The sequence below is a fragment of the Cavia porcellus genome, unplaced genomic scaffold (genome assembly GCF_034190915.1).
Source record: "Cavia porcellus strain 051 isolate PalLab524CR breed Dunkin Hartley unplaced genomic scaffold, mCavPor4.1 scaffold_22, whole genome shotgun sequence".
Lineage (NCBI taxonomy): Eukaryota > Metazoa > Chordata > Mammalia > Rodentia > Caviidae > Cavia > Cavia porcellus.
Genome location: NW_026947505.1, coordinates 29,858,559 through 29,879,539, shown reverse-complemented (window position 1 = coordinate 29,879,539; position 20,981 = coordinate 29,858,559). Strand labels below are relative to the sequence as shown.

General features: G+C 33.6%; 1 protein-coding gene across 14 annotated transcripts in view; it reads left to right on the top strand.

Annotated features, from left to right (window-relative positions):
- The window catches only part of Ahi1 (Abelson helper integration site 1), a 187,811-nt gene that overhangs the window by 58,400 nt on the left and 108,430 nt on the right, over nucleotides 1-20,981 (top strand). For 13 of the 14 annotated variants that reach the window (XR_010041922.1, XR_010041923.1, XR_010041921.1 and 10 more), the window contains one exon: nucleotides 6,876-7,066. Coding sequence is in view for 9 of the 14 variants with exons in the window: in XM_063232985.1 (XP_063089055.1) it covers nucleotides 6,876-7,066 (191 nt within the window). In the remaining 5 variants the exon portion in view is untranslated. The remainder of the gene's footprint in view (nucleotides 1-6,875; nucleotides 7,067-20,981) is intronic. The other variant, XM_063232983.1, reaches the window with a different exon arrangement.

The window sequence follows — 20,981 nt, the reverse complement described above, 5'->3', positions numbered from 1 at the left end:
ATTCCAGGCTGATTTTAAAACCCAAGCTCTTAATGTGTAAAGCTCTTTGTTGCAACTGCTTAGTCTGCATTGCATATACCATGAAATAAATTAAGATGGTAGCTAAAGGGCTGGATATATGTAGCTTAATGGTAGAATGTATCCTTAGCATACACAAGACTCTGAGTTCAATCACCATTACCAAAACAAACAAACAAAAAATCAGGCAGCTAAATATAGTGAGTTGTGTTACTGTTTTCAGTCTCATACTTAGGAGAATGTCTTAAGACTAAAAATAAGTTTATTTTGGTAGAATTTTGGGACTAACATAATCAGGCCGTACCAAGTCATTAATATTCTCAATATAATACAGAGTAAGAATTTTATTCAGTAGATAGCATCAACTTTTAATACAGCTTCTTTATAGTATTTTTTGCAATATGACTAACCAAATTAAATTTAACATTCAGTTTTATGTGTAAAGCCAGTATTCTTATAGTACTGATGATGACTCATTCAAAAGCAAACTCATATTGTAATTCTCATACATATGCCTTAACAAATATAGCTGATTGTGGGGCTTTGGCATATTGATTTTTATCCATTCGGAGAATTAAGAAAGTTGCTGCAAATTAAAACTACTTCATGGTCATATCCTGAAGTTTCTGTTCTAATATCCTTCACATTATTAATACTCTGGTTTGAAAGTTCACACCATTCAAGAACTGAAGACATATGCAAAATGTCAAAATAATGGCATATATGCCAGAGCCCTAAATTCCACCCAGGGTTTTTTGTTTAATGATTATATTGATGTTTCTTAAAGTACACCAGAAAAGAATTGTGTGGTGTAAAGTAGACAGTAGTGTGGTGGGAAAGACTGAAGTGGAAGTTACAGCACTGGGGCTCTAACTTAGTATTGTACTATTTGACACTGATAATTTAACTTTTTTGCATCTGCTTTCCCAACTCTAAAAAAAACTAGCTTTACCGCAGTATTTTATCAAAGAATACAGTGAAAGTATAATGCCATGCATGAAGCGTGGCATTATTTTTAGTTCATACATGACTGAAATAGGGAAATCTACCTATTTTCTTTAGCAATATATGTATCACACATTTTCAGCGGGAAAGCGTAATGTATGATAATTAATAATGGATTGGGAAACCACCAAGAGAAGAATAGCATTACTGCGAGGAATTTGCAAATAGTTGTGATATTTTGATGTCTAAGTAGTGGATTTACCAAATGATGGTCAGTGTTCTACCACTCAGTTGACTGTGAGACTTGAAGCTGCTATTGCTTTTTGAAGCTTGAATAGCGTTTTGAATAGTTTTTTAGTAACATTTATAAATTCTACTTGATATATAAATTATATTAAAGAGGGGCTGAAAGTATAATAGAATCCTTGTCTAGCATGCATGAGCTACTGCATTCAATCCCCAGCACCATAAAAGTAAGAATTAAATAAATCAAGGAAACACACAGTTACTAACAAGCCAAAAACATATACTTAAGCTCCAGAATTAAGTGCTATTTAGTAGAACTTTTTGGATTTCTTATCCTAGTCTGTTAAGATTAACTGAAGCAGGAATAATTTAGGCAAGGTAAAATACAACAAAAACCATTCTTGAATATTCATTGCAAGGGGAAAATGTCCGATAAAGAGGAACAGGATGCTGTATAACTACTGTATCCTAGAAAAATAGAGAAATAGAACTACAAGTTTGTAGTAATCTTACTATAATTTGAAATGTGATAATTTATAAATGAAATAATTAGTCCATTAAGTGACTGTATACAGTAACAGACCAATATGTACCAATGAATCTTGAAGAAAGGAATTAAATGTTGAACCAAAAGAAAATCTGTCATTGTAGTGCAAGAGAAAGAATATGTTGTGATTTTAGTTGGCACTATACTAAAATGTCAGTAACAAAAGTACACATAAATTTTGGTGATAGCAAACCTTGTGTCTGCTTCAAATGCAAAGGGTGGTGGATTAACATATCTTATTTCCTCCACTCTTCCTCCTTGAAAGATAAAAATCTCCTGAGAAAATGGCATTATTTTTTGCAGTTGCCTAAGGCCAAAAAATACACAAAAGCACTGAGTTTATTGTATAAATAGAGGATGAGTTATGCACACATTTTAGGAATACTTCTAATTGTATAAAATTTAGATTTCCAAATTATAACCTACTGGAGAAGCATTTTGGTAGATACAGCGTTCTTTAGAGCAAATGTAGTTGCTACCCACGTGCTTTCCCCACCTTGTCTTTTTCTCCACCTTCCCACTTAGCACCTTGCAGAAATTTCTTCACCCCCAAAATGTTGAAATCCCAAAGAGTCAGTATCATTGTATTCTCAGAGCCTACTCTGCTGTATGTACCTATTAGTGAAGTGTCCAAAAAGTGATGCCAAAGTGAGGACAGGACTGTTATCATTGTGATTTTAAATATGCCAGGTTAGGTCAGAACTAAGTTATAAACATACTAAGTGGCCTAGAGAAGAAAAACTGGTGAACTATGGTGTAAAAGTGTTTTAGAAGTATTTGGAATGTTAAGAGCTTGAAGGAATATCAGAAGTCATCTTTTGAACCCATTTCATAATGGGAAAAATATGTGTCTTATGTATAAGATAAATGTATAAATTTGTGGGGGCTGAGGGAGTAGGAGCAACTTCTGTTTTGAAACTAGGTTTTTGTGAACTTTTGTGCAGAATATTTTATGTCTTTCTGCATAGACCTAAAGGTGCTAAACATACAGTAGGGGGTTAATTTGAGCCCTTGAAATAGAATCAGATGGTTTCATATCAAAAATGCCCTTCACAAAACAGAAATAAGTACCTATGATTGCTTGCATTTAACTTTCGTTATCTGCATTCATTTAAGCTATGTTAATCCTTTATGATGGACCACTTAATATGTACCTTGAAAAATTATTAAAACATAATATTTAGGTAATGCCTTTTCTTATTTCTTACCAGTTTAAAAAAATTTTAAAAATACATGTGTAGCATGTTGTAACATTTAGGAAATACAGCTTAACAAAAAGAATAAGCTGAAAAATATTACAATTCTACAGACCTTTTATTTGTAGCTTATACTTCTTGCCCATTTTTGTGCATGCTCACTAGCTTACAGGTTAAAATGGTATCATGATTGGTAAGTTCAAATGCTTAAAGAATTTAAGAAGTTAAAAATGCTATTAAATAATTATACTCAGCTTTACTTTCCCTTCATGCAAGAAAAAACTGTTAAATGTTGAAAGAACAGTTTTAAAAAGCAAAGATGAAACATACTAGTACTTGTTGACTTAACCCTGAGGCCATTCACTCTAGTGGTAAACTTTCCAAATTCCAATCCAGAGAACATTTTATTCATTTATTTTTTACGGCTTTAAGATTTTCTCTTGTTCTATAGTCTTTGAATATTTAAGGATAAAATAGATGCTCTCATTGTTCCAGGTACAGTCCAAAGTATACACTTTAAAAATAATAGACCCATAAAAATTTATGAAAGAATGGCTACACTGGATTTAAGAACAGTAACCGGTACTGAAGAGAGCACATCAGTTAAAGAGGCTATTTAGCAGGTCCTCTCCCTGTGTGTCCTCTAGTACTTAATATCACCGTGTAGGGAAAAAACACTAGTTACTAGTGGGCTACTCTTCCTCAGGAGGACCTATCTGAGGTAGTGTGTGAACATACGAACAAAGGCTTAAAATTTTTTATAATTACTTTAAACTTCTGGTTGATGAAACTAAGTTTGATGAGATACAATGGACCAAGCCCAAAAAAAAAAAAAATCCCTTTCTAATTTGTATTTTTTTCATTATTAAGTATTTTTATTGGACACATTGTTCTTGTGAATTTTCTGCAATGATTCTTTGCCCGTTTTTTCATTGTATTATTATTTTTAAATGGATTTTGTAAGTACTTTCCGCATATTACAAGTAATTACCCTTTTTATCACCATTTTTCATTTGCTTTTTGTGTGAATAGCTTTACTTAATATGCAAGAAACTTCATATATTTAACTTATATGCTCTCATTAGTGGAGACCTTTATATACTGTGAGACCATTATTTCAATTAAGATAATGAACATACCCATCATTCTCAAAGTTAGTTTGTGCACCTTTAAATCACACCCTAGCTCCCTATCCCGCTCAACAACAGTTTGAATTATTTTGCATATTATGAAATTATATATAAGCAAAGCAGTATATACCATGTATTGTTTGCTCTGGTTTCTTTCATTCATAATTACTTTGAGATTCATCTATATTATACTGTTTATGAGTAGTTATAATATTTAATGCTGACTGTAGTTTGAGCGACTGGATAAATCAGAATTTGTTGATTGTTTATTCTGTTGATAGACATTTGGCTTGTGTCCAGTTTTTAGTTATTGAAAATAAAACTCTTGTGAGAATTCATGTACAAGTTTTTGTGTAGGCATAAGCTTTCATTTCCCTTGGATAAATTCCTACGAATAGAAGGGCAGAATCATATTAGAGATGTACAACTTTTTAAGAAGCTGCAATACTGTTCTCTAAGGTAGTCATGCTTTTACATTCCCACCAATAATGTAGGAATGTGTCAGTATCTCCATGTCCTAGCCAAATTTGAAATGGCCATATGTAGTGCTACTTCAGTGCACTTTAAATTTACTTGTCCCTAGTAACTAATGATGTTGATTACCTTTTTTGCATGCTTATTTATCATCCTGATAGCATATTCAGTGGAGTGTCTATCCAGATCTTTTGCCCAATTTTGAGTTAGCTTATTTGTTTTTCTAATTTTTTACATATAATCTGAAAGTTCTGTATACAATTTCTATATCTGATATATGATTTGTTAGTTATTTCCCCCCAGGCTTTGGCCTGTTTTCTAATTGTTTTGACAGTTTAAAGAACAAACATTTGGAAGTCCATGTTACCAATAGTGTTGTCTCATAGATTTTAGTTTTAATATAAGAAATCTTGCTTAATCCAGGCTCATAAAATTTTTTTCTGCATTGTTTTAGATGTTTTATAGTTTTAGGTTTTACGTTTAGATCTGTGCTTTATTCTGAATTATTTTTTACGTTTTTGAAGTTGGATCAAAATTAATTGTTTTACATACTAAAACCCAGCTCTTCCCAACCGTTTATTGAAAAGACTTTCTTCACTGAATTGCCTTTTTGTCTTGTCTATACATGCTGTATTCTCTGTTTTCAGATCTCTGTTTACCTTTATGCCAAGAGCATTACTTAATTTTTATATATTGATCTCATAGCCTACCACTTAGCTAAAGTGAGTGTTTAATTCTAGTGGCTCATATTTTAAATTCTATTCAGCTTTTATCCAGATGTGGGCTCAGGACTCCAGAGTGATTACCTCCTTAGATTGCATTCCCTACATGTTTCTCTTTTCTCCACCTAGTTTTAGTATAACATGGTGTCTTAGTTACTTTTTACTCATCGCTGAGACAAAATACCTGAAGCCCAAAGTTGGGAAAGGAAAGGTTTATTTCTTACAGTTTTTGGAGGTCCACACTCAGTTGGCTCCCAGGCAGGCAGGCATGACTGGGCTGCCTTTCATGGCAGCTGCAAATAGGAACCGGCAAAGAGCAAGACACACCTTCTTCCTGCCATTACATCACATCCTGGCTCCACTCCTAGGTGGGTGGAACAGTGACACTGTCAATCTAAGCATTAGACAATGAACCAATCACAAATACACAATGCAAATTCATGAGGCCTGGGGGACACAGACATAAACCATGACACATGGGCAATAAGCATTTCTTGCAAATAAAGGGTTTTTTTTTTCTTTTCATGTTTTGGTGGTTGCAAACTAAAGAGAAAATCTAATTCCTTTTATTTCATTTTGACCAGAAATAGAGTAATTCTGTTGCCTATTACTTGCTTTTTAAGTTTTATTGTGGTAGTGTTTATTTTAATAAGGATTTCAAATGTTCTTGTAGTAAAGTCTGTCCTATTTGTCCAAAGAAAATTCTTAATTTCTTAATAATTCTCTGATGGATAATCTGATCAAAGTGATGAATCTCCTTTTCATAAACATTTATGTGCATGCACACACCTATAATTCCCACAGAATCTTTGAAGGCTCATCGTTGATTCCATGTTTTGATTCCGTATTTTGAGATTTCTTCCTTTTAGGTCATATTTAGAAAGGCCTGCCATTTCTTCCTTCTTTCTTTCCTTCCATCTTTCCTTCATTTCTCCCCTCTGTCCATCCTTCCCTCCTTTGCTTCCTTTTCACAGTATCAAAGATCGTACCCAAGGCCTTTGTACTGAGCCATATTCTAAGCATTTTTTTTAAAAGAGATGATCTTGCTAAGTCCTAATAGGAAAATGTATTTTAAGTTATTCTATTTTATTAGATGAGGTATTGTAAAGCATTTCAGAATGGTAATTGTAGCATTATTGAAAAATGTTGAATTATATTTGCATTATGATATTTTATGTGAAATATATATATGTACAAAGATTAGGAGAGATATGGAAATATAAAAACAGTTTTTGGAAGATGGTTTTGTGAATAATTATTTTTAATATTTTATCATTTCTTTTAATTGTATTAGGCCTTGAATTTTTTTATTATGTTTTCTCTTACAGATATTTAAATGCAGTCGCATGTTTAAATCTATGTGGCTAAAGCATATGATTTTTACTACCTGACTTGAAATTGTAAAATTATTATTATATTTCTTTCCTGTTGATTTTATAGTAAACAGTGATTTCACATTTTGCCAGTCATATTGTCTTCCTCTAACCCAGTATTTAAATTATGTAATTTCTGATTGAATGCTGCAGTATCATGGCTTAACAATTTTATTATGGTTTTGCTATGATAATTTGAACTAATTTTGGGTTTATTTTTTCAGTAGCCCAGCAGGAGGCTGAAATGTTCAGATGCTACAATGCAACATTGCCATTGCCTGGAAAACACCAAAGTCAAGATGCTCCATATTCCTGTCCTAAACTGCCTCATCAAGGCTCTTTTCAGATTGGTGAATTCATGCACACTGAAAATTCTTCAACAAAGATGCAGATAGTGAAACAGAGACTTGAAACAGTATGTATAATTTATGCAGTTGGCATTTTAAAATCATTTCATGTTTTACATTAGCATGCCAATAAATTTTTATTTAATGAAGTAAATTAATTTCTCAAAACTAGATTTTCTTATACAGTAGTGGTTTCTTTCTGATATTTTTCCTGCAATCATTAATTGAAGTAGATAAATAAATCTAGAATGATCTATTATGCTGTCTTGGCATGATATCTCTATAAAGACCAGAGAGGGCTGTGAATCAGGAGACCACACCTAGGACATAATGCATGAGTATGATTCTGTCTTCTAGAAAAGGAAGAGAAGCTGGCTTTCTCAGCCCTGCTCAGTAGGATTACTGAAGTGCAGGATAGTTTATTACAAGTTCTATTTTTTGGAAGGATGGATAATGTGTAAACAAGTTGTTTCTGCCCAGGCATTTAAAGCCCCATAAAATCTTGTCTAAAATTTCACATTTCCTTCAGTGGTCTTCATACTTCATTGTGCATCACAATAACCAGGCAGGCTTGTTGATGTGCAGGTTGCCAGGCTACATCCTTAGGGTTTGTGGCTCAGTAGGCCTGGTTGGCCCTGTCAAGTTGACCAGAGGACCACACGTTGAGAACAAATGGTCCAGTTTGCAGTCCCTACCTAGAGCTTAGAACTTAATAAATAGAAGTTTGGGGACCTTATCTAAATTGCAAGCTCCTTGAAGGCAGTTCTTATATTCTTCCTATCTGATCTATATAAATGATCTTGATTAAGTAACAATTAGACATATATGATGACTCAGGAAAAATTGAATTCTTTAATTTCTCTTTACACAGTGTTCCTTATATTGGCCATTCATTTCTAGGTCTTCAGAGAGATTGGTCTGTCCCTTCAGTTCTTTTCCCAGAGCTTTCCTATTGTTGACATTTTTCCCAACTCATGGTCTTGCTCCTTGATTTTCTGTTTTCTAATTTGCATTGCCTTATGTGCCGCCGTATAGCCGTGTATCTGCCTGCCTACTTTTGGCCTCTGCTTATGGCGAGCGAAGAACACTCTGGGTCTCTACACCTGTGTACAACATTTGTAGAATGTTGTGACCACATGTAACTTGGCTTTGCAGACTGGACTTCACCAGTTGGAATAAAGAAAACTTAGTTGCTTCAAATATTTGTTAATTACCTGCTGCATTTAAGGTACTCCAGAGAACACTAAGATGCTAAGCACTTCATCTCAATTTGCATCGTTTTCTAGTTGGTGACAGATATTCAACTATAATGTGAGGCAGGGCCTTCTAATAATCCAGTATATAATGCTCACATGCCCTTCTTTAATGTAGCAGCCTTGTTAGACAGGCATGATTAATTTAGTTACCCTTGTATTATAGACAGAGAAACTATCTCTATTCAAAAGCCAGACAAAAATTTTGTGAGTTTTACAATTTGAAATACTCTGTGTATAATTTCCTGTGCTATTTTTGAAAAATTTCTAAGTTTATGAAAAAGTAGCTAAATTTTTCATTGCATAATTTTTGAGCTTTTACTATTGCTAAATATGTATATAAGCTAGTGAAAGTATATATATAATATATATTATATATGGAATATAATGTATATAAATTAGTGTAAGAGACCAAGAGGTAGAAAACAAGTGAAAGTATTACCCAAATTAACATCATTTAATGATTTATATTAATATCATTTAATATATAATATATAACGATATAATATAATAATAAAATAATATATGGTAGTAATTATATAAGTTAGTGAAAGAGACCAACAGGTCAGTAGAATTAAAAACAAGTAAAAGTATTACCCAAGTTAACATCAGTTAATGAAAAAGAATAGTCCACAGTGTTGAGTATCTCAGGAGTAAATTATCTTAACAGCCCAAAAACATAAACTTAGAAACAGAATATTCTGCTTCATTTCAATAGACTACAAAACAGGAATGCCTAAATCTACCAGAAATAAGCTTAAGCACTGTTCCCATCCACTGGACAGCTGAAGGTTGGAAAAATAAATCTCAAATCAAGAATGCCATTAAAAAGAATTGTATTTTAAAAAGGCATATTTTAAATGATTTACTATAGGAAACAATTTTTAGATTGTGTTCTCAGTATAATACAGTAAGTCAGAGTTTTGCTAATTAAAGACAATCTGATATTTTTATTTGAAAAGATGTCTGGCTAAGGTAAGAAGAATTTAAAGAAATTTAAACACAAAGTTCAGTTAATTGCACATTGCAGATTGTAAAGAGAAAAGTTCACACTGAAAAATATCAGATCAATCACCTGGAGAACTAATTTCAGAAGCATGCCTGTGTGTATAGTACAAAAAAGATAGGAACTATAGTTAAGGACATAGCTCTTGGGGCCAACTGCTTAAGTATATGCATACCACAAATGTACAGGCTCCACACCCTGCTTGCCTTGTGACTCTGGATAAATTAAATCCAATTTGTCTCATTTGTAAAATGGGTATTTATTAAGATTCAGCAAGATCTTGAATATATACATTTGTACAGGTATCTGACGCATTATCACTGATAAAGGTTTTTATTGTTGATAATAAGAGATGAATGTGAGGTAGATTGTGCATGTGGTTAATTGATGTTGTTAAAGAAGAGTCCAGAATGTGTGAAAAAAAAAATTTCCTCAGGGATCCTGATAGAAAAACTGGTTATCTACATAGGAACTAATTCAGCTGTCTTTCCATTTCTCCAGAAAAGCAAAGTGAGAGAAGAAAATAATAACCCGAGCTTTTGCTTACCCGGTATTAAAACATAAAGCTGAAAAATACAAACAATGTGATACAAGTTATAAAGATAGATAAATCCATGGGAAAATATAAATTGTTCCACATTAACTGTGACTTAATTAAAAACATACAGTCGGTGTGCTGTACATCTTAGGTCACACATTAAAATCAGATCTTCACTTGACAAACCAGTTTTAAATATCAAAATAAAAACCTTTTTAAGAACTAGAGTAAAATGATGACAAACATTTCTGTTATGTAAAGGAATATGTTTAGCTAATCTTTAAAGGATTAGAAAATCATCCTCCAGAATATTGATAGATTATCAGCATAGAATTTTTAAATTTCTGTTTTAAAATAAAAGTACATGTACATGCAGCAAATGTACTCCCCCTGGGAAAATATTTACATAAGGCATATAAAAACAAGAAACTCTTTAACCTACAAATAACTAAAAAACAAAAAGATAGTGAAACCTCAAAGAAAGGTATAAAAGAAACAAACTTAAAATTTTCAAGAATAAATATAAATGTTTCATAAGCATGTTTTAAGAGTTCTGTCTCACCACTTAGAAAGGAAGTAACATGAAAGGTCTCCCTGTGTGGTTCAGGCTGGTCTTGAGCTCACTTTGTAACTTAGGCTGATCTCAGATTTGCAAGGATCTGCCTACCTTAGCCTCGTGAGTGCTGGATTACAGGAGCGTGCCACCACACCTGTCTTAACCCTAGTTTTTGTTTTGGGTTTATTTATTTTTTGGTACTGGAGATCAAACTCACAACCTCGCACTTGCCAGGCAGGCCCTTATGCCACTGAGCCAAATCGCCAACTTAATCCTAGTTTTTTAGAAAATCTCCACTTCGATTTCCATAGCGGTTGCGCCAGCCTGCGCTCTCACCAACAGCGGAGAAGGGCTTCTTTTTTCCTGCAACCCCACCAGCATATATGTATTAGCTGTTTGCTTGATAATAACCATTCTTTCTGGAGTGAGATGCAATCTTAACATTGTTTTAATTTGTATTTCTCAAATGATTGGTGATATTGAACATTTTTCATATATTTATTTGCCATTTATACCTGAGATGTACATATTCGTCTAGATGCACATTTTGACATGAGTCTTTGAATTTGGAGCGTTCGGTTTTTATTTTATTTTTTTGGTTCTTTTTATGTTGCAGATATTAGTCCTTTGTCTGAAGAACAATTGGCAGAAATTTTTTGCCACTGTATGAGTTGTCTTTTCCCTTTTTGGTGATTTCTTTTGCTGTACAAAAGCTTTTTAATAAGGTGAAATCCCAGTTGTTGATTCTTTGTGATAATTCCTGTCTGATCGAGGTTTTGTTCATAAAGTCTTTGCCACTTCTCTGTCTTCCAGAATCCTACAAATTCTTTCTTCCAGCAGATTTAGTGTTTCCATTTTAATATTATCCTTGACTTGAAATTATACTACAGAGCTACCATGACAAAATCAGCATGGTACTGCAAAAACAAAACAAACCTGAGGATTAATGGAACAGATTAGAAGATGCAAAAACAACTCCAGAAGCACTCAGCCACCTTATTTCTAACACAGGGGCCAAATATGTTCACTGGTAGAAGGATAGCCTCATTAATAAATGGTGCTGGAAAAACTGGCTCTCTACATGCCAAAGACTAAAACTAAACCTGTATCTGTCACCATGTACTAAACTAAAATCAAAATGGATCAAAGATCTAAATATTAAAACATTAACTACTTGAGTGTTTACAGCTGCTGAAATACTCAAGACTGCTTTTCTAAAGTTAACTTGAACCCAGGTTAATGATCACTAAGGTACTTGTTAAATAGTCATAGATGTAGGGATTGAATGAATTTTGAAAATATTTTGTGCTAATTTTTAGGAAAGTTGAATTTTCTCTGCCCCACAGAAGATTTTAGCTTGTATTAATTAAAGGTAACTAACATGTTTCATTATTGGTAATAATTGAGATGTATTTTTGGCACTGTTCTCTGTGCTTTACATTTTTATTATATCTAATCTTCAAGCCATCTTGCAGAACCGTAGAGGGACTAGTGTTATCCCTACTTTCCAGAAGAGCAGCTTGTGGGCTGCAGAGATCCAGCAGTATTACCAAGGTCACACAGATTACCCCAAGCTTTGATGATGGGATTCAGGCCAGGTATTTGGAGCCCCAGGTCCACAGTCTTTTGTACTTTTTTTTTTTTTTTTACTGATTATATTCCAGTATCCTTTAGATTTGTCCCTTAGAAAAGTATCTATCCCTTAGAATTTCTGGATAAAAAAAATTGATGTGCTTTTTCAATTGTCTTTTTTTGCTAGACTCCATGTTATTTATTGCCACTTTTCTCTGATTGTGTGCTAGGCTAATACTATATGCTAGTTAGCCTAGCTGGACTTGAATATTCTAGTATCTTCTTAGCAAATTTTTAGATTGTGCATTACACATTGACTTACAATGGCTTATCTTTTAAAAATGATTTTTTCTTGGCCTTATCTCATGAATTGTAGGTATGCCTATAGGTTTTTAAATTACCAGTCATATCATTTACCATTGTATTGTGTTTATGGTGTTTCATCTGATAAAAATAATAAATATGGAAATTGAATTTGAGGTATTAATATTATTTATAGAGATAATTGCACAATACAGTTAATTCAGGGTATACCTTTGAGACTTGTTGGTATTCTAGTACAGAATTTTGATATTTATGCCAGTTTATTGAGGAGATACATTTTTCTTGGGAGAGATACATGAGAGAGATTCAGGAGTCTGTTGATCAGTGCCTTTGGCAAGTCAGATTTGCTATGAACGTGTCATTAGGTCTCTTTCTTTAGGAAGTGATATGATTCTGTGCTGCAGAAGTGAGCAGTTTTTATTACCAGGAAGATAACTTTAAAACTTTCATTTTCATTATGATACACCAAAAAATTGAAATGCACCATTATAGAGTTTATAGCTTTGCAAATTTTTACAAAAGCTAGTCTGAAGCACACTTTCCTTATTGGAGTTCTAATTTATCATGGAATTATGCTGGAGACTGAGTATTCATTGGGAATGAATATTTAGTAAGCAACTTCGCAGTTTTTAAAGGACAGAATTTTTAAGAATACTAAGTGATTGGAATATACTGTACTGTACTTTCACTTAGCAAGGTCATTTCATTCACTGAGATACATTTTAATAATAGTTAATATCTAAGAAACACCAGTCAGTGCTGTTGCAGATATATGCTGAGTAAATAGCATTGAAAAGCACTCCAGCAGTACATTAAAGACTTAGTATAATGTTCTCAACATTTATTTAAGTTAGAATATAGCTTGTTCTCTTATTTTCTTTCATGCTTCTTTTCCAATTTAGCTATATAACAATCATGAGGGACAAATTAGTTTTAGGAAGGAGGAAACTGAGTCTTACTGATATTAAGTGATTTGCCCCAAGCCCCACATTTAATCTAAAAAGTTTAGCATATAAAAAGACTCATTTAATAAATAGTTTGAACCAAAATGTATTTGAAAAACACAAAGCATCTATCCTTCTTTCACAAATAAGGCTATTTTATGTTCAACTTTTAACTGAGTTGTCTAGAAACTGAAGAACTGGGATGACACTGTTTTCATTTTTACCTCTTCTGTCCACTTTCAAAATTTAGTTGAATACAGACTCATCATTTGTAGATACAAGTACAGGATATGTTACGGTAAAAGGAAAGTATTTAAAAAGAGAAATATTAGAATGGCATTCGTGTGTCCAGAGACCGCTTCATGTAGTGTCCTTACAGAGAGAAAAGGTTGGTAACCAGGAGACCTACTGCAATGTGACAAACACATGGAAGCAGTATGCTGTTGCTTTTTTCCTCATGGAACATTTTATAGAAGAAACAAATCAGAAAGTACTGGGGTTACCCTGTCACTGAGCTTCCAGTATCAGTCAGGAGGCATCACATTTTACCTAATTATCAAAGATCAACAGGATATGAATATAGACAAGGGGAAGGAAGATGGGGAGAAAATAAGAGAACAAGCTATATTCTAACTTAAACTGCAGATGTTCAGGAAACTTGTTCCTGATAGCAGTGATGGGCGTGATGATTGTAGCTCCAAGGTTACTAAATCTTAAGTGTGTGTATACTATATAAAACTGTAGCAAGAAGTAGTTTATTCTCCGACTAGCAATTCAAAATTATCTTTTTAGTTTTTTTAACAAATATATTGCATACCGTCCTTTTCATATGCTACCTGCATGTCCAGTGAATAAAGTATTCTGCACACATTTATCGTCTTATGGAGAATGTCCTTTCTAATCTAGAAATTTCCTAAAGATGATAGACCTCATCATTCATCTTTGTATTACTAGTGTTAAACAAAGTTAGAGGGAATGCTCTTGGAAAAGTTGTTACATATTTGGAAATTATTTATTATATAGGAAGATTAACTATATTAATGTCTGCAGTTATTTAGTAACAGTACTACTGAAATACAAGTCATATACCATAATATTTATGCTTTTAAAGTGCAACATTCACTGTTTTTTACTAGGCCATCCCTGCTTAGATTTTAGAGCTTTTTCATCACTGCAGTGAAACTCCTTGTTTCTTAGTAGCTGTTCTGCACATACACACACTCACGTCGCAAACTCATGACAGCCACTGGTGTATTTTGTACACACTTTCCTCCTAACATCTCATAAATGAAAGCATGTAATGTGTTGTCATTTGTAACCAGCTTTTATTGAAAAAGAATGTCCATTTGTAATGTGTATCAATATTACTTCTTATTGCCAAATAAGATTCCATTGCACAAAAAGGTTCCATTCTGTTAACCTGGTTTGTTCTGTTTTATTTTGTTTGAAACAGGGTCTAACTTTGTACTTCAGGCTGGCTTTACTGTGTAGTACAGGCTGTCCTCAAACTTGTGGTGATCCTCCTGCCTCAGCCTCCCAAGTGCTGAGATTATAGCCATGTGATTGCCATACGGCTGTTAAGCTGTTTATCAGTTTAAAAACATTCGAGGTTTTTCTACCTTTTAACTATTAAAATTTGCTGCTTATGAGCATGTGGTTTAAGTTTTGTGTGGACATAAGCTTTTATTTCTCTGTGGTACGTAAATAGAAGTGAAATTGTTGGGTCATATGCTAACTCTTGTTTAATGTTTTTGAGAAACTGCCAAACTGTTTTCCATAGTGGCTGTCCTATTTTAGAATCCCACAAGGTATGAGCGTTCTAGTTTCTCCTCACCCTAAGCAACACTCACATTCTTTGTATTCTTTTTCTGTTATATCAGTCCTAGGGGGTGAGGATTGGCGTTTCTCATTGTGTTTTTGGTTTTCATTTTTCTAATGATTAATAATGTTAAATATTTTTAATGTTGAACATTTCTTTGGAGAAGTACCTTTAAATCTTTTGCTTAATTTTTAATTGGTTTTTAGTAGTTTTTTATACAACATGTAAATATGTTATCAGATGGGTGATCTGCTTGTGTTTTACCCTTTTCATGGGTTTTTTTTTCACTTTCTTGATGGTGTCCTTTGAATCAAAAAGATTTTAATTTTAATGAAATTTAGGGATCTTTTTTTGCTTATCCCTTTGTAGCATAAATAAGAAAATACTACCTATGTCTTAGTTAGGTCTGTGATAATTGCTTTCTTTTTTGTTTGTTTGTTTGTTTGGGGGAGAATTTTTTTAAGGTTTTTTGAGACAGTTTACTATGTTGCAGGTGTTGAATTCAGTATGTACCCCAGGCTAGCCTCGAACTTGCAGCGATCCTCTTGTCTCCCAAACTCTGGGATTGTAGACATGCAACCACCACTCCTGGCACCTTGACTTGATTTTTGTGTATGATGTAATATGCCAGCCCAGTTTGATTCTGCTGCATGTGGCCCTCTAGTCATCCCAGTGCCTCCTATTAAAAAACTGTCCTTTCCCCATGAATGCTCTTGCACTTTTGTCTAGACTCTTTAATTTTAACAGCGGAATATACTTACACATTTTCATATGTATTAGATCCTAGATAATAAATTTCCACCAGGTTCCTGATAAAGAAGTTTTTTTCTATGCTAAATACCGTATCTTCACATTGTTCAAGGTTCATTTATTTTTTTTCTGCTAAGATTCTTCAAGCAAATATTTGAGTATCTACCAACTATTTTTCTAGGTACTTATGATATAACCATGAACAAGAACATTTCATTGTAGGGAGATAAATGAGGTAATTTCAGATAATAAGAGATATGAAGAAAATAAAACAAGTCCAAAGAATAACTGGAAGTGGAGGCTATTCTTAAGAGGATGATCACAGGCAGCCTTTCAGACAGACACATTTAACAAGAAGTTCTTTCTTCCAACAGTCCTGCTCTAGAATAAGACTGGCATGCTCAAGAGGCCCGCACACATCAGACAAGGGGAAGCATCATTCCTGACAGGGCTGGAGCAGTGACCTGGAGTGAGCCAGCAGGACCTTTTAAACTCTGAAAGGTCCTTGTCAGCATGATAAGGAGATAGGATGTTCTTTCAATTAGAAAAACAAACTGAGAAGAATGGGAGAAGGAAATTTACAGGAATAAGAATCTTTTTAAGCAGAGAGATCAGCAGTCTGTGATAGTAGTTACAACAGAGGAGATGGTGATCCTAAACTCAAACGATAATCATGAAGGTGCAGGCAGTGGGTAAGTTTGGCATATATTTTAGAAAGATTCTTCAGGTCTTGGTGATATATTCAGTGTTGTAGAAGTAAAGAAAGGAGAACTAACTTCTGTGTTTTAGATCACAACAACTGTGAGGGTGTTAGTGGTACTATTTAACTAGACTAGTAATGATGCAGTAGAGACAACAAGTTTGGTAAGTAAAGTTTTGGATTTGAGCATAGTCATGAAGTAGACAATTGGATATAGGTCTTCTGCTCAGTAGAGAACTCAGACTATGAAGTCCTTAATCAAAAGTGTCAAACTGGGGAGAGAATATAGCTAATCACCAGAGCCACTAGTCCAGGAGATGGTATTATCAGAGAAGCCTAGAGAAGAATATTTCAAGAAATAGGAGGGAACAGCAAATTACCACCTTCTCCTGAGAGATGAGTGAAGATGAGGACAGAAATAACCACTGTATTTGACAAGACGATGGCCTTTGTTTACTTTGACGAAGCTGTTTTATTAAATGGTAGACACCATACCTTAGAATCAAGCAGTTGAAGGTGAACAGAAGCAAGTCTAGCCAAGATTGCAGATATATGCCACTCCTTTAGGACACTATGCCATGACTAAAGAACAGAGAAACAAGACAGTAGCTGGAAGGGAACTTTAAATGAATATTAATGTTTATTTATTTGCTGCCATAGATTCAGTAATTACTAGAGTCCTTATAAAAGTAAGAAGAGTCCTAATCCAGAGTTCTAATGGAGAGACTAGCCTTAAGAGAAGGAATTTCTTACCATTTCTAATAGGTATTTGGAAATTTTGGTAGATGGACAAGTTCAGATTTGCTTGTGGGAAGATGAAGGAGTTCTTATGTGATTGTTTTTAGGTAATAATTGGTACTAGGTTCTTAAATTAGGGCACTCAGAATGCCTACATATAAACTTAAAATTTACAAATTTCTTTACTTTTAGTTGAAGCACATCAGAAATGCTATCGCTTGTGGTCTGTTTCCATTAGGCTTTTGTGTGATTTCTCAAAATGTAATTTATTTTTCCACACTCACAGACATATTTATTCATGCCTGGTATACTTTATAAATGAATTCATTCTGCTTTAAAATTATAATAAATTTTGCATATCTTTCTCTAGCATTAGATTATCAATTACTTCAAAGGAATTTCTCTCTTTAAAGTTTGTATTGTGTTACATAGCTGTCTTTCCACCCACTGTCATTGTAAGTTTCTTGATGGAAGAAAACTTCTCTTTTATAATTATCATTTACGGGGGCTGGGGATTTAGCTCAGGGGCATAAGCTGAGCTAGTGCCTTGCAAGTGTGTGGTCGTAAGTTCGATCCCTGGTACCGATAAAAACGAAAAAGACAAAAAAAAAATAATAATAATTATCACTTACCCTAGATGATTATAAATGCAGCCAAGTTACAGCTTATGGAATTTTGATCAGTATAAAAATTATATAAAATGTAATGTCTAATTGTCTTGAAGCACATTATTTGCTGAAAATGTTAAGATTTAAAAAGAGAATTTAAAGAAAGTAACTTTTTAATTTAGATAACTTATCATGAAAAGAATAAAATTGAGTTGACATTTGACTACAATAGTAGTTTTCAGTTATTTAGAAAGTTTTGTTAATATTTTTAAGTATAGTTATTTCTTACTAGATAAGAGAAAGTTAAGTTTTATTGTCCTAAAAGTGTGTGGGAAGTTGGCTAAGTACAGTAGTCCATATAGAGTGGGGAACAGTCTAGGATGAGCCCAGCTTTCTGGTCTGGGCAACTAGTTAGAGAGTTGTAATCCTTTCTGATTACAATTGGGTTAGCTCTGAACTTGGTGGTCAGAAGACTAGGTTTAGATTTTAAAAACAGCACTAGTGACACAGAAAGTGGTGAAAACAGATGTTCCTGCCCAGGGTAACCATGTGATGTGGTGTGCAGGAAAGAGGCATGGTGGGGTTAGCAGATGACACTTGTGAGAACTGACTCAATATGGAAGGATAACCAAGAGGAATAAGAAAAAGAGAAGAGAAATGGACAATATCAGAGGCCCAAATGAATCTGCTGATTTTGATCATTTGCAGTCCAGGATGACATTCACTTCAGGGTTAGTGTTATGGTAGAGACGAGTTTCATTGTATCTGATTGAAAAATAAAAGGTTAAAGGGTGTGAATAGCAGTTGTGTGTTTTTCTTCAAGGAATTTACTTTCTAATGAAAAAGGAGTTATGGAAATACATGTAGAGTTTTTATTTGGTGTTTATTTTTGTATTAAAGTAGAAGCCTCTTTCTCAAGAGGCTTGTAGCAAAACAGCCAGTAGAGAATTTGAAAGTAGTGTGTAAAAGAGCTTTAAGAATGTCCCCACAGGAACCAGTGGAGGTATTGATCTTGAACAGGAGCACCTTTTCCTCTGACAGGAGAACAAAAGAGAGAGAGAGAGATGGAGGTAGTTGTAAGAGGTATATTTTTTCTTAGGTTCATAAAAGAGATGTTCAAGGAGTTCAAAACCAAATCTTTCTGTGAGGTAGGGCAGTATACAGAGAGACAGTGGAGGCAAAGGATTGGAGAACACTTAAGATGCCTTGAAGTCAGTTGCCTTATACTTAAGGCATATTGCTGAAAAATTGGTCTGAACACGACTAGATCTTAAATTTAAACCTCACATGGAGGAATTGTGTCTTCTTGAACCAGCAGACCTTAGTAGCTATCAAGGGCTCAGAAAATCTTGATTAAATTTTATAAAATGAAACTTCATAGTGACTGCTCTAAGTTTGAATTCTGGTTTCAGTTAATGTAGTAGATGTGAAGCTGTGCCAGGGTGAGATTTCTCGGCACTTTACCGCTCAGTGTAAAGCTTTCCTTCAGCAGTTCCTTCCTCATCCCTCTTGTTTCAGGGCTTATAAAGGAAAACATCTTACAGCCTGTGGATCACGTTTGAATTTCTTCTTAAGATGCCATCATCTGTTCACATTTTAGATTTTACTAACCTAAAAGTCATGGCAATATAAGCTACTCTTTTATGTAATGAGAGTGTAAAAGGTACTTGACTTAGATAATTTTAATCTCACTTTAACTCAGACTTTCTGTAAAAAAAAAAAAATAACTTGCTCTTTAATTCAGTCTTTAATCCTGGAATTTTTACATCAGATACATGATGTGTAATAAAACAATGTTTTGAATATTTTTAGGTTATTTTTGCCACCAAAATTATGTTCAAATTAAAGTATTAACTGCATTATTCTTTAATTTTGGTAGAAATAATTACTAACATCTGGAGAAAGACATAAATTTGTGAACTTTTAGAAATAGTTATAGCATGAGCATCTTTTCAGTTACAGTTGAAAACCAAGAATCACCTAAAATAATTATACTTTTAAGTATATATAAAGATATGAATGTTTTATCTCTCCCAGAGGTTTTAAATTTTAGCTAATTACTAAAAGGGAAGCTAGTTGTTAGTGGGTTTAGTTATTGTATTAAATTTCGTGTTTGGAGCAGTGAGATTTCTAACATGAAAACTGAGCTACTCCTAGAGAATTATGGCTGCATATTTTGCATAAAGCTGCTTATCCCTAAGAGAATAGGCAAGACAGTTTTGTGAATAACGTGGCAGAAGTTCTAGGTAATGTTGTTTTCTTTTTCCCTATGAAGAGTTTCATTCATGTTGTATGCTTTTCGTTTTCTCCAATATGGAGGTATTAAACTGACTTTGGCAGACTGTGGTTTTTGCATGAAGCAAGCCTAAAAATGTGTTGTGTAAAGAGGGTAGATTGGTATAGGGTAGACTATCTTAGCCAACCTTTCTGTTGTTGTAAAATTATTAAGCAATTCTTTTCCACAGCATATATTTCAAAAATAGATATTGCTTCACTCTATTTAATGCTCAGTATTATTTTTATTCTTCTAAGTGAAGTAAATATATGTAGGCTAACTTTAAAAATGATGTAAGTTCTAATTTGAAATCAGACCTAATAATGATAATTAATAGTTATCTTAGACTTTGGAAATTGAGTTATCTACTCTGTCAAGTTAGAGATCACTTCATGGACATTTGACTAATCTCCAAAGAAAATTGTCAAGAAGAACACAATTACAAAATGCTTAAGAAGAACATGTAATTCTTTTTCCAAACAACATTTTATTTAATGAGACTGGCAAATCTTTCTGTTTGAGTAGAGACATTTATGTATCCTATTCTAGCATTGCCAGCATTTTTGTATGTCTTAGCACAAGTACATTCCTGAAAAAAATGACTACAAAATGCATAGCATGGGGAGGGGCATCTAAAACCGTATATAGATATAGATATAGATACAGAGTTACATCCTCAGCTTATACCTGTTCATTTGCACCATATTTTAAAATGCATTGCCTGACATATAGGAAAAAATTTTCCAGAACACAGAAATAAAACTCAAAACTTTTAAAAAACAGTGAATTAGTTAAGTGATAAATATGTCCTTTTGTATCTAGTCCTTCCATTTAAAGCACAGAACTCTGAAAGATTTACTACATCGTCATCACACATTATGCCTAATTACCTTACTTCTG